Source organism: Aptenodytes patagonicus, chromosome 2, assembly GCF_965638725.1.
Source record: "Aptenodytes patagonicus chromosome 2, bAptPat1.pri.cur, whole genome shotgun sequence".
In the NCBI taxonomy this organism is placed as follows: Eukaryota; Metazoa; Chordata; class Aves; order Sphenisciformes; family Spheniscidae; genus Aptenodytes; species Aptenodytes patagonicus.
Window position 1 is genome coordinate 139,463,846 of NC_134950.1, and position 16,244 is coordinate 139,480,089.

The 16,244-nt window shown below is 38.0% G+C and overlaps 1 protein-coding gene across 2 annotated transcripts in view; it reads left to right on the top strand.

Annotated features, from left to right (window-relative positions):
- The window catches only part of AGMO (alkylglycerol monooxygenase), a 208,518-nt gene that overhangs the window by 65,461 nt on the left and 126,813 nt on the right, over positions 1 to 16,244 (top strand). For both annotated transcript variants that reach the window (XR_012994728.1, XM_076331409.1), the window contains exon 4: positions 13,379 to 13,482. Coding sequence is in view for 1 of the 2 variants with exons in the window: in XM_076331409.1 (XP_076187524.1) it covers positions 13,379 to 13,482 (104 nt within the window). In the remaining variant the exon portion in view is untranslated. The remainder of the gene's footprint in view (positions 1 to 13,378; positions 13,483 to 16,244) is intronic.

Consider the following 16,244-nt stretch of genomic DNA (forward strand, 5'->3'; position numbering starts at 1 on the left):
TCTAAGGCTCACGATAGTTGTGAACTGGAATTTAGCAGTTCTTCACGTGGCCTCATGCTCCTGCACCTTGAAGAGCTGAATCAAAATGCAGACTCTAATCGACCAAGATGACATTTAAAATGGAAGTAGACATAAATGCAGAATAATTTCTAAATTTTATAAGGTGTATGATAGGCACAGTTTACTCTGTCTTAGATATTATAATACATGATATCAAATTACAGTGGAGAGCGCTATTTTGGAAAGTAAAGATAGGCGTTGAGTGGATTGCTCTTACATCCAGTCATAATACCGTAAAGCTTGTCACTCCTGTACTGTTTGTTAACTTTTTCACTGGATTATTAGAATCTTTACAGCATCAGAGTATACCCCGCAACTGGTAATAAGTTTGCTTTGCTAACAGTAATTTAGATCTGCTGTCATGCAAAAGCCATTATCACATTAGTTTGAATTTTAAAATAAGCTTTATCTTACATGTGAAAATTGCTCGTATAGTTTTGAAATAAATTAATGCAAATTGGGAGCTTAGAGATGTTAAATTTTTTTCTTGCACCTGTGAAATGCCTTCCTGAATTTAAATTTATAGCCTCTGAACTGTGACCCGTGTTAGATGAAGGAGAGATTTAGACATGGTTGGTACAGTCGTAGATTGATGTGTCATGCAATCTGTGTGACTACAGGTTAGTCATGCCCATTAGTTTTCCTTAAAAATTTCATCTTTTGATACAGGAAATATGGTTTAACTTTAGATTTTGTTTTTATCTAGTTGCACTTAATCCTCTAGATTAAGTTTTTTAGTTTTTTTTTTTCTTTCCCTTTTTATATGGTTTGCTACATAATTTGTGTTGTAAAAGGCAGAACTTCTTCTGTTACACCTACCAGTTTCTCCTCTGGGTAGGCAGCATTGTAAATTATTAAATACAACTACAGACAGTGTCATGATAACTTTTAATGTGATGGTGAAGTGAGAGCATTGATCTTATGTAATTTGAGTCAGAAAAATCTGAACAGGTAAACTATTTGTAACTTCTTACAGCTGAATAGGAACATAAGTAATATTAGTAACAGAAAAAAGGCCATCTGGTCCAGCTTGCCTGAGTTTGTTTGATTGGTTCTTTATAATCTCAACCACCTGCTTTTCCACTGAGCTCTACTTCACCAGTCCTATCCTATTCCAGAAACAAATGTATCTGTCTCTTGTACACCTTTATAAATCTTTCCTTATAACTTTGATTATTCAGACCTTATGTGGTCTTACAGCACAGGAGATTGCAAAGTCTCAGAAGAGATTGGAGCTGGTAGGTTCTGGATGCTCAACAAATACACAGAAATAAATGCTCCTTATCTAAGCATTTGTTTCAGAGAAAATATGTGAATGATTAGAAGAGTGGTGTGATAGAATTAGGTGAACATCTATGTGGTGATATGATTGCCTTAACCAATTACAAAATGCAGATGTTTATTTTGCTTTTAGATTTAACAACAGACACCTATACTATTTATAGACTGTACTGACATCCTGCTAAGACACTTACTATTCTTTTCTCCAATTTTTATCAAGGCAGTACTATCTTTCTTGCAATTTTGGGGGGAATAAGGAGAGTATTTAATACTCTTAAACTACAGTTCTTTTTGCTAGTAGCAGAGGGAAGTAAACAACAGTCCTGTGAAGTAATATTTTCATTCTGTAAACTAAGGACCAGAGAAATTTACTGTTCTGCCCATGTCTCAATTCCCATTTACTTTATCAGATATGCTGCTTCTCTATGGCAGTGGTTAAATAATTTGAAACATTATTTAAATGGAATTAAAGTGATTTAAATGATAGTTTGATCAGTTTCTGCAAAATAATGTCAGCCTTCATATCCTTCAAGTTCTTTATAAACACATGTGAAATTACTGTCCTGATGTGTTTCAGCAACTAAATCTAAATTAGGCTCACTTATCTTCATACAACCTTCTTTTTCTTCTTCTTCTTTTTCTTCTTTCTCCTCCCTGGAGGTGAAATAAAGAAGGTTCCTGTGCTATAGCCACTGTCCTAGATTTTGTGATACTGGCACCAGGTGCAGTAAGTTATACTGCTTTGATTATCTGGGTCTTGATTCCCTAGTGTAAGCTCCTAGCAATTCCTCCGGGGTTTTAGCGAAGGATATTCTTAGCCTGGGCTGGCACAGTTGTGCTGTGCCTCCCTCTGGCCGCCCTTCAGCTGCCACTGAATGTCTCTTGCCTGAGCAGCTGAAAAAAAAGACTTCATCCATTGCTGGGGTCTTCTACCAAAGAATGTAAGTTAGTGCTGGGATGAATACGGGGTAGTCATTTAACTTACAAGCTTTGAGAGCTCCCATGCTGGGTATAGAGATAATGGGTACTGGCACGCATATAAAATATCCCATGAAATGATACCTAAATGCTTACTGTTTGATATGTCTTAACACACTGTAAAACTTTGTACTTACAAGTATGTTTTCCATAAAAAAATCAACACTTTGCAGATAAAGAGAAAGATTTTCTGTTTCCCTCTCCTCCCCTGCTAACTGTGGGAGGAGATTGGCTGTGGAGGAACAGGATTTTTTTTGGTAGACTAGTTACGTTTGGCACAATCTGTCTAAAGAGGCCAACAGCACGCTCTCATTTTGGGTCAGTTCTTTTGTCTAGCAAAGGATTTTAACCAGAGATCTCAAAGCAGCAAAAAATTTCTATTTTTATATTGAAAATAAAATACCCTACCCTTGCCAGATAATAATGACACTTTATAAAATAGAGGAGCCTATATTTTCCTTAGGCAGATCTGTTTCCTATATACAATTTTAGTGGTTGAGATAAGTCAGCAGTCTAGTATCTTGCACTTCATATCTTTAATGCTTATTTTTGTGTGTTTGGAAAGTAAACAAAGTACAACAGATGCATCCTGCATTGAGCTTTCAATCTTAGCTTGTTTTATAGCTTAGAGCAAACAGATAAAGGATAAAAATTAATTAATTTACAGTGGGATATATTAAAATATCATAATTAATCAGTTAAAAATCATTCTTTTCTGTACTTGGTATTTTCTGTCTCTGAAATCCTTTCCTTTCTGTTAGCTCTGCTACTAATTATCCAGCCACTAGCTGTAGGCCTTTAAAGTCAGAAAATGCAACATCAGTCAGGAGACATGTGGTTGCAAAAACCAGTGAGCATGTAGGAGGAGTGCCTTTACAGGTCAAGTGCTATAGCTGTTCTTTGACAAATCAGTCTGAATTAACATCACAGGAGCCTGTTGGTATTCCTGCTTCCACCACACCTCCGCCTTCATCTGTTAGCTGCTGCTGTTGCCAACCCTCATTTTACACTCCCAGACCTGTAATCTGTTTCAGTACTTGCTGGCGGTGCTGGAGCAGCTTCGGCCCCACAAACATCACTGCCAAAACTTATGGCAAACATTGAAATAGATTCTGCACCTGAAACTCCACTGCATGTGGCTTCACCAGTCTTCAGCTAGTAATTATTTCTTAATAATTAATAATTTATTAATAATGGGGAAAGAGGAAAGGGAATATAACGTAACTCCTCTGACTGATGGTCAAAGTTCAAGAGAGAGTATCAGTAGCAACAGACACTCAAGTAAAAGGCTTTCTTAAAGGCTGTTTCATGCTGGTTTTGCTAAATGTGTTTGATTGTACTGCCAGTACATGTATCCCCAGGGATGGCTCCAATGTAAAGACTGAATTGGGTAGACCTAATTTAGGCACGTGTCTTTGTTCCCCACTGAAGGGACAGGACAGGGATTGGTGGGAGAAAAAACCTTGAAGATAGCATTGTGGTGCTAGAGGCATCCTCTAGATAGTCCTAGCTGACACGCTTAGGCATGGGCTCTACCAGATGGAGCCCAGCTTGGTGGGGTATCGAGGCAAGCTTATATGCCCCCTTTCTTTTTCACCTTTAAATTGAGGCTGCGTGCTTTGACAGTTGCCTGTGTTCTGGTCTCTTTATCTAATCTATCTGTCTACACGGCTTCCATGTCCTTCTTGTTAGAGTGATAAATGGAAAAGGCTATTAAAGTTTCAGCATGCTTAATAGTGTCCAGAGCCAATCTGTTGTGTGACAGATGCAGCGATAGGTAGCTACTTGATGGACACAGAGGATCTATGGTTAGCTGTGTGCTTTTAGAAATGGGAGTATAGTGTAAGTACTGACAAAACTGGTCCAGATGTAATCTGTGGAAGTGCAGGTTTCTTTTTGTATGCGTCACATACGCTGTAAATAAGCAGTTTGACTACCAAATACAATGGATCTATCACTGTTAAATAAGCACACAGTATCTGTTACTACATTGTTTCTTTTTATTTCTCAGAGAAATAATTTGACACTTGTAAAACGAATGTATAAATAAATATGGGTGGCCAATCTCACTAAATACCTGAACTTGACTTCAAAGTGTTAACTGTCCTTTGTTTTGAATTGTATAATATATAATGAACTTGTTTCAAAATTTGTTAAAGTTAATGGCTATTTTTCAATTGAATTCAGTAAGTTATGGGTCAGGTCCATAGAGAGTACAAAACTCCTGCATATCCTAAAGTGTCTGGCTTTTTCTGTGGTTGGCAAATCTATGAAGGAGTGGGACAAGACTTGGATGTAAATGTTTTTTTCTAGAATATTTTAAAAGTTTACTTAAGGAGGGTGGTGTGTCCTGATGTTCCCCAGGCTTTCCTGATATCTCAGTAAATTTCAATAGATTCCTTTGCAAATCTAGTCTGCATTTCCACACATCTATCGTTCAGGAACTTGGCTTAATAAATCATCTAAAACACTCTGCAAGAGAAAACTGTGTAGAGCTAATTCTTCTTTTACACCAGAATAAATCCATTGAATTATCAGTGTTAATTCATACTGTACCTGGCTTGGAAAAAAGAAGAACCAAATAAATGAATGCAGGAATTTGACCTACAAGGTAAAAGTTATGTGAAGGGGCCATGGATAGTTCCTTTGAAAAAGTATGTTTATGCCTTTGAGTTGGAGGACTTTAATTCATTCCAGTTCATCCTTTTTTTTTTTTCTTTTTTTTTTTTTTTTGTTTTTGTGTGTGTATTTCCCTAGCATTCTTTGAATGTATTATTCTGAGGGGCAAAAAGTAAGATTAATGTGGCTGAGTTAGTATCAGTTATTGTTTTCTTCCTAATATCCTGCAGCTTTATGTTGCTTTAATGTATGCACATTCAGAGTTTTGAACATTGTGGGAAAAGGTTTCACTGGCATCCTTTCTTGCCATTAAAGTGCTTCCCATCTGAATATTGCCTGCCAAAGTATGTGGTATCCTGCAGAGCAAGAGGATGAGGACATAGATTGCAATGAAGCTGAACAGTTTGCACTTCCTAACGGTGACACCAGACATCAATCTTTTGTAGAGACAGCCCAGAATACAGGAGAATAAGAACTCTCACCCCCACCCCCCACCAAAAAAAACAAAAGGAGAATTATCTTCTCTTTTTTTCCATTTCATTCCAGCAGTTTCCTTCTAAGATCCTCCAAGATGAATATGTTCTCAAATTGCATAAGCTGACATTTCAGTGGCTGAGACGCTTTTGGGGAAGGAAAAAAAAAAAGAAAAGAATTGAAGTAAAAAAAAAAAAAAGTAGGTTCTCTGAAGTAACTTTTTTTAAAAAGAATTTTATTTAATTTAGTCTCAGTTCTGTTTATCATCAAGCTAAGGAGTAGAGTGCTAATTTGGTCACAGTTAATGTGTTTCACACATTTATACCACAGTTTGACATCAGTATTCAGTAACACCAAATTATATTATACAGGTTGGCAAATGCTCAGAACTAAAGATTGCCAGTTTTGTAATTGGTCATATTTGGAGAAGCTTGAGTCAAGTCTGCAGCTTGTATAAAGTGGCATAGATCTATAGAAGTCACTTTGCACCAGCTGCTGAGGATCTTCTCCTTTATACAGAAATTTGATGCAGGTTTTTATTTTAATATATAAATCTAATTTCACCAACAGGATGATTTATAGTTGTGCAATTAATGAGCCATATGCTCCTCTTTGTAGGAAAAAAGGTGCAGAAAGAGCTAAGTGCTGCAAAAAATTGCTACATCAATGAGCTGCAGAAGTTAACATACACTGTGTCACTCAATCAAGAGGTTGTGAGGGTGTAAGGTGGATAAACCTTGCTATAACCAGTAGGAACCCTCACTGAAGAAAGGATAATTGAAGAACTTGGGCCAAAGATTGGACTTATGCTGGGAAATGCTTGACAGGGCTTGGGACTGGGTTCACAAACAGCATTTTGTGCTATGATTTAGTTATCCTTGAAACTGCCACGGCACCAATTTATTTTTTGGTACAATCAATCAGAGCTGTTTTCAGACACTTAGAGAATCTCGTACGAAAGCCAGAAAAACTGGAAAACAGGGTACCTGAATCAAGCCTTATACACCCACGAAAGAGACAAGTGATTGTGTAACAGCTGCTGCCGTCATGGTTCCTCACAATCCAGAGACTCAGATCTTTGCTACAGAGATCGCCCGGACCTCAGGCAAACAAAACTTCAACCAGCTGCAGAACTGCTCCAAGCAACTAGAGAACTTGAACAATTGGCTTCAGGAAGGTGTGAGAAACAGGTTGGTCGGGGAAGTTGATATAGCAGAATTTGTGTGAGAGACCTGCTGTGTACTACTGAAAGACTTGCCAAATATTCCACTATTTTCAGAGGTTACACATATACACATTACTAAAACTTAATTCCTTCTGTGTGTTTCTTCATCTCTTGAATTTTTCCTACTTGTCTTTGTGGAAGTGTCCAAATCCAACATTTGCATGCTAAAATTGCTTTGGATCATTTACCTTCTCAATATCTTTCCCCACGAAGGAATGCACATTCATTTTCTATTAAAACTATGAGTGAAGTCAGAGATTGAGTCACTGTGAATTAATTTCTGAATCCTTACCTAATAAACTTTATTCCTTTGTGTTTTTCTGTGGCATGTGCGGAAAGAGACTGTTCAATTCCTGGCAACCATATGAAAAGCTTACAGGCCGTGGGTTAGGACTGTCCTAATGTAATTGACTGAGACTCTTACTCTTGTTTATATTGATATAACTACGTTGCATGAAGTTTGATCCATACAGCTTAGCTTCTGAGGGAACTACTCCTACTAGAAGAGACTGAGTCTTCAGGAGCACTGTGGCTTTTTCTAACCTTTCTGTTGGTATCCTATGCTTATGAGGATGCCAGGAAATAACATAGGGCACCTATGGATTGAGAGGACCATTATTTTTGACCTGGCCAAGCTCTGCTTCCCTAACCACATGATACCTTAAATATTTTACAGATCCAGAAGTGTATCTGAGTATAATTCACAGTCCCCCAGATTTTTGCGAAGCAGGGATATCATCTGGCCAGTTGTTTGTTCTGGGTAGCATATGTAATACTTTGGCATGTCTTGATTCTTCCCACATTTCCCTAGACCATTCTGCATCTTAAGTTTTGCAGATCTTATTGTGGATTTTTTGTGTGGGAGCAGTTTTTTCAACTGGTATGGCAGCAGATCAAGCAGGAGGTTTTGGCTTGTGGACAGATTCTGGAGGCAGGTTTTGTAGAAGGTTGCTCCAATTTTTGGCTTGTAAGCCATGGGAGCATATACCATGTATTACTTGATTATAAGTTAGCCCACTCACTAAATAGTTTGCTGACCGCATACGGTAATTTAAGAAGAGGGCTGAAAAACAGAGATAATACTGAACAAAGCACAGAAAAAGCACATCTCGCATCACGGAAGGATCAGATGCTGAACGCCTAGTGAAATTTCCTAATTAGGCTGCTGGATTGCAACTACATAGGTTTTGGAGTGTCTCATGGTAGCATTATTTTCTGTTTGACACTGGCTGTGTGACATGCCGTATGATTGCCTATCCTGGAATTACCTGGGTACTGCAATATAACCAAAATTGCAAAATAACCAATTGCAAAACCATTGCAAAATAACCATTGCAATATAACCAAAGAGGACTAGATAGTGCTGAGGTGCTTCTGTGTTGTTCCACTTCTCCTCCTGACACACAGACTCTGGGAGCAAAGGCTAACATAGTCTGGTTTTCCTATTATTCTAAACAGTAGTGGAACTCCTACTTTCTAAATGCTGAGAACTGCTCTGTGTCAGGTACGTGCACAGATAGGTGCTTCTCAATAAAAATGTGCAGAAGAAGAAAGTTAAGAAAATTGTTTGAAGCTCTATAGTGAATCAAGTCTAATTCACCACTTGAACGCAGATCTCCTTACAGCTAGTCTTGTTGATTTACATATGTGATCATCCTGAGAATACAAACTGCTAACACTTGCTGTAGCCAAGGCCACAATGTAAGAAAAATGTGTCTTATTAAACAAAAACTAAAAGTGTACATTTCCCTGTATACATGCTTCTTTGTGTGTGGTATATAATACAGTCTTCCAGAAAAATTCCTTGGATCTAATCCTTTTCTTAGTAAACCCATACAGCCCTATGCTTACACTAACGTAACCGAGGAAAGAATTTGTTCCTGTAAGAATTGTACTTCTAATAAGAAGGAAGCAGAGGCTTTTGGCAAATAACCTATCTTGCAACTCTTATTGAACAAGACTAAAACAAAAAACATAAAGCAAAGTTGGATCAGAAGAGTAACAAAAGAGCGACTACACCGCAACAGACTAAACAGGAGAGTCATGCACAGACCATATCTACTTCTGCTGTGGAGATGATAACTAATCTGTGTAGGTAGATTTCTGTTTTCATGTGAGGTGGAATGGATTCTAGGGTGACTTCCCAATTTTAATAAAGGCATCCACTCTCGGTCCCAAAACTACATTTTTTGTAGCCAACTTTTATTAAAAAAATCTGGTAATTGTCCCTCCCAGTAACAAAACTTAAGTGGTGCTCTGTCTCAGTGGTTGTTCATTCAATGCAAGTGTAGAATCCAGCAGGGAATGAGACTCTGAAAAAGCCCTGGATGAGAAGAGATTTATTCAAACATTTCAGAAGCATCAACAGAACAGATCAATTAGAACAAGGCAGGAACATAGTAAATAATCAAACAGTTGTTTTGTGAATAAGAAAAGCTAATAGTTTAGTGGAGAAATTATTTAAATACTATGTATTCTTCTCTGTTTTATCTTTGTAGGGAGGGTTGAAATGCATAGAAAAGGACTGACTGGAAGATTTACCTTCCAGGCCATTTTTGCTTTCCTCAGTCATCCTGGGGTTTCTACTGATTCTGACTGGAGAGAAGTAGACCCATGCGATGATCCCTTTTCTATTGCTTGTAGGCGAACGCAGCACAGAGTACCTGCCTCTGAAGCTCTGCAGGTTACGGCTGCTCTAGGAAGCAGCAGCTTCCGTGCTGGGGTCAGCAGGGACCATGCTGTGGGCGAGGGGTTTCTTGCCACATGCTTGGCTTTGCAGAGTTCATCATAATGTGGTGATCTGTGGCACAGTAAATGTAATCTTGCTATCTTCTAAGTTCCTAGCTAGGTAAATTATAGTTCAGTTCCTCACAGAATACCGAAGGTGTCTAATCTTGTAAGAGATGGCAAGCATAGTCAAGCTGAAGTTTTTTGGTTAAATTCAAGTAGATACTGAGGGAAAACTTTCACCTGTTCTCCTGGCTCCAGCTTCTTGATAACCAGTGCTTCATTGGTGCTGCAAGGCTACTGTTAAGTCCCCCAAAGCCTCCTCTTCTCCAGGCCACTTCCCTCAGCCTCTCATTTTCTCTCTTCTATCAGCAGAATTCATATATTGGACTAATGCTAAAAAAGACAAATCTTCATTTTCCTTTAGAATTAGTATTAGGAAACAAATATCTGAACTGCTTCGAGCCCACTGATTTTAGCAACTGCAGGTCTGACTCTGAGATAACTTCATGGAGACTTAAAGAGCTAGAGTGAAAACTGAGGGCCAGATGATAACCTGTCCACCATCCAGCAATTCCCGTGTTGCACTAATTTTCTTTCTGCACTAATGCTGATTCTTTTACAGTTCATATTGGGTGATGGAAGAAAATACTCATTGATTCTGTACAATGGTAATAATAATGTAGGATGTAGTTGTTCTGTTCTTCCCCAGATGCAAATAGCTCATCAGGTCTCCACCCATTAACAGGAACCTGGGGAAAGCTACACTAGGAAAGGAGGCCTTTGCTGTTCTAGGTTATAATTTGTATAACTTTCCTTACAACTACCTGAAATGGAAGTGCCGCCTTTATCTTCTGTTAGAAATAGTTCTTCGTAATAGCAGAAGATGCAGAAGGTTTCCAAGACCCAACTGGGTGGAGTATTCAGGAACTTAAACGTGGTCCCTCTGTGAGCAGGAGGTTGGACTAGAGACCTCCTGCGGTTCTCTCCAGCCTGAATTATCCTATGATTCTATGATGTTCATTCTCCTGAATGAAAAATAGCATTTTTGTGCATATATATATTGCAGTTATTTATTTTTTTAATGGTATTTACCAATCACATTTGACTTAGAAAACATCAAAAAATCCATTAGAGCATTGTCTGGGTGGCTTTTCCAGTTCCATCATCTATTTTTTTTTCCTGTGGCTTCACAGGAGAATTTGACTGGAGAGATCTACAAAATGCAGTAATATTTCCTGTTTTCTACATAGACTTTTAAAAAAACCTGTTGGAATTGGCCATATTTCCACCTTGCTCTCTTTTTTGGTCATTACATAATAATACGCATGAGAAAGTGCATGTGAGAGAGTCTTTTATAATTTCGTTCTCATTCAGGTAACTTTTCTCATTTTGCTTCAAGTTATCATCATTATGAATGAAAAAATGAAACCACAACTCTTCTATAGACACATACATTTCGGTTTCTGTCGCGGGTAGTTGGTGAGCAGTCAGCTGTATTCCTTGAAGAGTGCTTGGTCTGTTTCTTACATTTGTGAGATGTCTTTTAGGCGTTATGATTGTAATATTTTTAATGTACTAATGGTTACAAACTGAGTTTTGGGGTGATCTATTTCACACTTATTTGTGATGTTATTCTTTTGCTTCAAATAAAAAGTTATTGATGATCAGTTTCTTCAGATAAATTTTTAAGACAAAAACTATTTCCAATCATCAACTCTGCCTATTTTGCCAAGGAGTTTAACATAGTCTGTGCCATTGATGTCAGCAAGAATAGGATTAAGGAGCAGGATTTAATTTACTTAGCTGTAACAGAAGTCAGAAATAGCTTTAGCAGTTAAATTACTTGTGGCAGAACTGTTTGTTTATGTCCCTAATATTCCTGTGGTATATTTTTGAATGATAGATCATTTAAGCTGACTCGCACATCTGAAAGATTAACATTTTACCAATATTCATTTACCTTATTCCATATTCTTGTTAGTGTAAGAGGCAGTTTAACTGAAAAATGAATGCTAATAAAATGCCTTTTTAGTAATTCATTTTGAAAACCATTTGACCTTAACTACAATGAAAGTAGACTGTAAAAATCATCATAGATTCCCTTCCTTGAACTTTTCACAATGCTGAAAAATGACTGAGGGAAAGAAGCAAGATCCAGTTACTGTACCCTGTTTGTACAGCTGTACTTCATTGAGTGGAGGCTTGTGTTACACACAGTTTGTGATAGGAAGTAAATGCTTTTAAAACAACTAAGGAGACAGGTCTTTAACCTCCACCTTTTCAGATGCTTTGTTCACTCATTTAGCTTCTGTCGAGGTCTTGGGAAACATTTCAAATACAAATTATTATTGAGTACTGAAGCTCACCTGAATAATTCATCTCCTAGTGAGCTCAGTAGGCAGAGATGCATTAAGATGTTGTTGGTTTTTTTTTTTTGAGAGAGATCCCTAATTCTTGATATAGTGAACACTTGTTCCTTCAGGAACAAATGCATTTAAAGAAGAAAGAATTCTCAGATTGAGTGTTAAGTGTTTTATGATGGTTGAAATTACAGTTTTAATTCAGCAATTGTAAGGATTTTCAAGGACTTAGGGAACATTCAAAAATGATGTTGTCATGTAAATTACCAAACTGTCAAAATTCATTAGATTTAAAATTCTCAGTTTCTAGCGTTCAAGACTGTTACCTCCTGTTACAAGACTATCTAGTCCCCTGAAATGGTGAAGACACCTTGAGGTTCATTAAGAGGATTTTTTGGCATTACTATACATTGCAAGTACATATTAATCACCAGACCTAAACTATTTGATGTAAGCTTGGCACCAGATAATTTCAGGATTTTAAATACACATTATAAGATCATTCTGTGAATGCGATTCTAATATCTGCCAAAGGCACTTCTCTGATTGCTCTGGTGAAACAAGTCGGTGGCAGTGGGAGTGTGCAGCTGGCGGACAGCCAGTTCACTTTTAATTTCTGTAATCAGCTGAGGCTTTGTGTATACTTCATCCCTGGAAACACATGTGACCTTAAATTTAGGTTTATGCTAAATAGGCATTATTTGGGCTGCATTAACCACCCACTTTCTCATTTTGCTATAATTAAGGTCATCCTCGTAGCTATACATCTGATGGCCATGAACATTTTTATCTTAACCTCCCATTTAAAACTGTCCAGATATCAATATACAATGCAGAGGGGCCACCCAGATCTGCACTTAATGAGAAAATGCCTTGAAATACAATCAGGATTTTGAAGTCGTCTTCACTGCAGTGCATTAGAGGTGACATGCCTTCAGAGGACATGGCTGACACTGGTTTTGCCCTTATTCCAGCAACTTTTTTTGAACTGTAACACAAAAGAGCCACTGCTCTCCTTTGGCTGGGTCCAGAGTTCCCAGCAAGCAACGATTTGGTTTTTTTGACCGTTTGTCACTAGTGGGCAGGCAATGGCTGTGTTTTGTGGTCTGTGGTACAAGTGGGCTTGAAGATTTACGTGTTCCAGAAAACTGTAAGCGTAACAGCAGACACCAGTTAAGTTGTTTAAACTTGAAGCGTAAGATTTTTGGAACATTTTGTGCCCCCTTCCAGTCTTGAAATGTAACTTCAGTAAACAAATGCAGGCCTGAAAGCATCCTCAGTCCTTGTCCCTCTGAACCCCGTAACAGAGCTCCTACTGACTCGTGTTATCAGGACTCAGCTCAGGCTTTCAGGCTGTTTAACTCCCATCTCGCGCATCCTTCTGCTCTTCCAGCAATGATTTTAGTTCCTGCCACAGCCTCGCCCTCCTCAGCATGAAAGTTACATTGACTTGTGTCCACTTACTGACATTTAACCCAGCCTACCCAAACTCAGCTCTGTACATTAGGTTTTACTACCTGCTATACTGTGGTAAAATAGCAAAGTGTAAACTGGGGAATTAGTTGCTTTTAGCTTAAGAAAAAAGGCCTTGGGAAACAAATGTTGCTTTGTTCTCTAGTACATACCTCATTAGAAATTATGTGTTTTGCAGAGGTTAATATACTGTGGGCAGCACACCAAGTACATCATAGTTCTGAAGATTACAACTTATTCACAGCCTTGAGACAATCTGTACTGCAGAAATACACCTCCTGGGTAAGTTGCACAAGGTTTGACAAACAAATTAATATCAACAAGATTTAGTAAAAGTGAAAACGTTGTGTTTATTTCCCTTTGAAGAAAAACATGTAAATTATTTAAGATGTTTGACACTGAAAGCACAGAAGTTGAAACTGAAGAATCTGAGAATCATAATCTTTAAAAATACATTCATTAATGTTTTTACAGCAAACTTGAAAAGAGATACAGTAGTTAAGTTTAAGAAGGCTAATTATAACCCTGCATTTATGTTTTCATAACTTTTTGATAAAATGGGACAATTTTTTTCATTTGGTTATTCATGCATAAGTACAGGAAAAGATCAGAGTATAGCACAACTACTCTAGAATATGTCTGTATAACTGAAAGGAGAAGGGAGAGAAAGCATTACTAAAGATTGCTTTGGACGTGCAAATGTATTTATTTGTCTCTGCTCATTCATGTCACGTGTAAGTACTCCAGTACGTAAGGGCAGTATGCCACTACTTTTACCTAGCGTTATTTCAGATATAACTTCTTTTAAAAGGTGAGCTGTGTACATATGCAATATAAATTAAGACAAGTACTCATTTACAGATTTAAAAATGTATATTTCTGAATACATTCATAAATGTAACATACTATTCATTGTTTAGTTCTGGGGCCAGGATAGCTGCTGATTTCCTCAGTTGCGCTCTCATGTTGTCTCTTGACTCTATTTTTTAACTCAGATTGTAGTTTGGTTGGTTGGCTGTTGTTTGTTTTTAAAAAAAGAATAATAACATCAAAATTTGAATTTTCAGAATTAGAGTTCAAAAGCAATGTTCAATGTATTTTTGTATATATAAAACATACAAATGCTCTTCTCCAATGAGGTATAATACTGGTGGTGGAGTAAACCCACAGTCCTCTGGCAATCTCTACAACTAGCCTATGAGCAAACGACTCAAAGCCAAAAGTGTGTGCTCACATGCGCAAATCCAGTGTAACTCCATTAACTTCAGTAAAGTTAGTCTGGATTTATGCTCACATAACTGAGCATGGACTTAGCCTGTTGTTCATAACTGTTTCAAGCCCATGACATTAGATGAGTTAAAGTGCTAGGTTCCAAAAAAATGACTAGTTCTTCTGGAAATTGTGAAACAGATACTATTAGTTTTGTTTCCTAAAGTCTTCTCTGTAAATTCTTGTTATTTTTTTGTTTAGAAAATAGTCATCTAATCTAGTAGGAGTGCCTCAAATTTAAATGGCCATAATGAACAATAGCGGAAGGGATGCATCTCTGTCACAACTCTGCTTCCTATGTAAATACTGCCATGTTAAAGATTTAACCTTTGCACGTTTACCCATTGGGACCATATGTGCAAATGCTTAAAAAAACCCAATAATTCAAAAAAGACAAAAAGCCTGTGTGTGCATATGGGTGTGTGCATGAGCACTTTGCCTGCCTGTGTGGTTTTGAGGATGATACCTCAGAGAGCATAAAATATTCAGGAAGGCCAAGATGTCTGGCCACCTTAGATTCTGAAGACCATCCTCAGGACCGCACTGGTATCACTTGGCAAATAATATATGTTCATTTAAAATTCATTTGCTTTGAGCAAAGGGGAGTCAGCCTAGGAATCCGTAATACTTTTGTGTGCAGTGTTTTTTCCACCAAATATTTGGTATTAGCCAAGACATTTGATTAATGTAAATATTGGTTTACCTCCCCCTAGAACTTCTGAGGGGTGTGCCAGTTTTCTTTCTCCAAAGCCTTACTGTGCATGAACACAATTCTTGCTAATTCTTAATAGCACTGCTATTTTTTTGGACCGCCAGACTTGTCCAGAACCCCGTGGATGCATCTTCCTCGAAGCTGAAACTCAGTGAAGCCTTTAGTTACTCCCTGAGAGTGATCTGATGTTGTTGAATGTGTACTGTTGAATGCAGTTTGACATGCAGTTTTGTGGAGGCTGTGAGAAAGTTGTGGTGGATGATGTGGGATTGTGGGACTGTTCTGCTGCCAGCTCTGTATGTGTTTTAAGTTAAACGTTATAAGATAAATAAATCAGCATATTAATCTGTGTGGGTTGTGCTCGAGCTGATTGAAAAGATGTGAAATGAAAGAGAAGAGAAAAACATGCTTGAAGTACAATCAGTGGTGTGAGATGTACTCCCGAACTTGGAACCAAATGTGTATTGCTTCATGTCGTTTGCACACACAGCGTTTCTGTTACTCCAGTGGAGGGACCGTAGTGAAGCAGACCTACTGTTAGGACTGAGAGGTGGGTTTGGAGCCCATTTTGTGGGAAAAAGATGTGGAAAAAAATGTATATTCATTTTTAAGATGAAATCAGCAAGCTAGTGCTATATAAATCTTTGCTTCTGATGAAACGCTTAGTTAAAGCGTCATTGTGAACAGAGAAAGTAACATACACACCTTGAACAGCTACGATTTAATGCTATGAGTACCAGTTCTTAACTCTCCTCCAAGGGTAAGATTTGATTGCAAATAACAGATCCATAATAATTTGATAGCTTTAGACTATACGTTTAGATAAAGGGTTGAATTATGCCTTGTTGGTTTAACAGCGGCAGAAACATCCGTATATAAATCTGGAAAGGGAATAGGTAACACTGTTCTTTTCAGCACCGAGTCACAAAGTTCACTTCTTACCTACGGAGGGGTCTGCCAGGTCTGGGATCTGTAAGGGAGGGGGCTTTTTTTCACCCTGACCCTCAACTCCTGCAGAGCCCTGTCAGAAGCGTAGCCCACGTGAACGAGGCGCCGCAGCCGC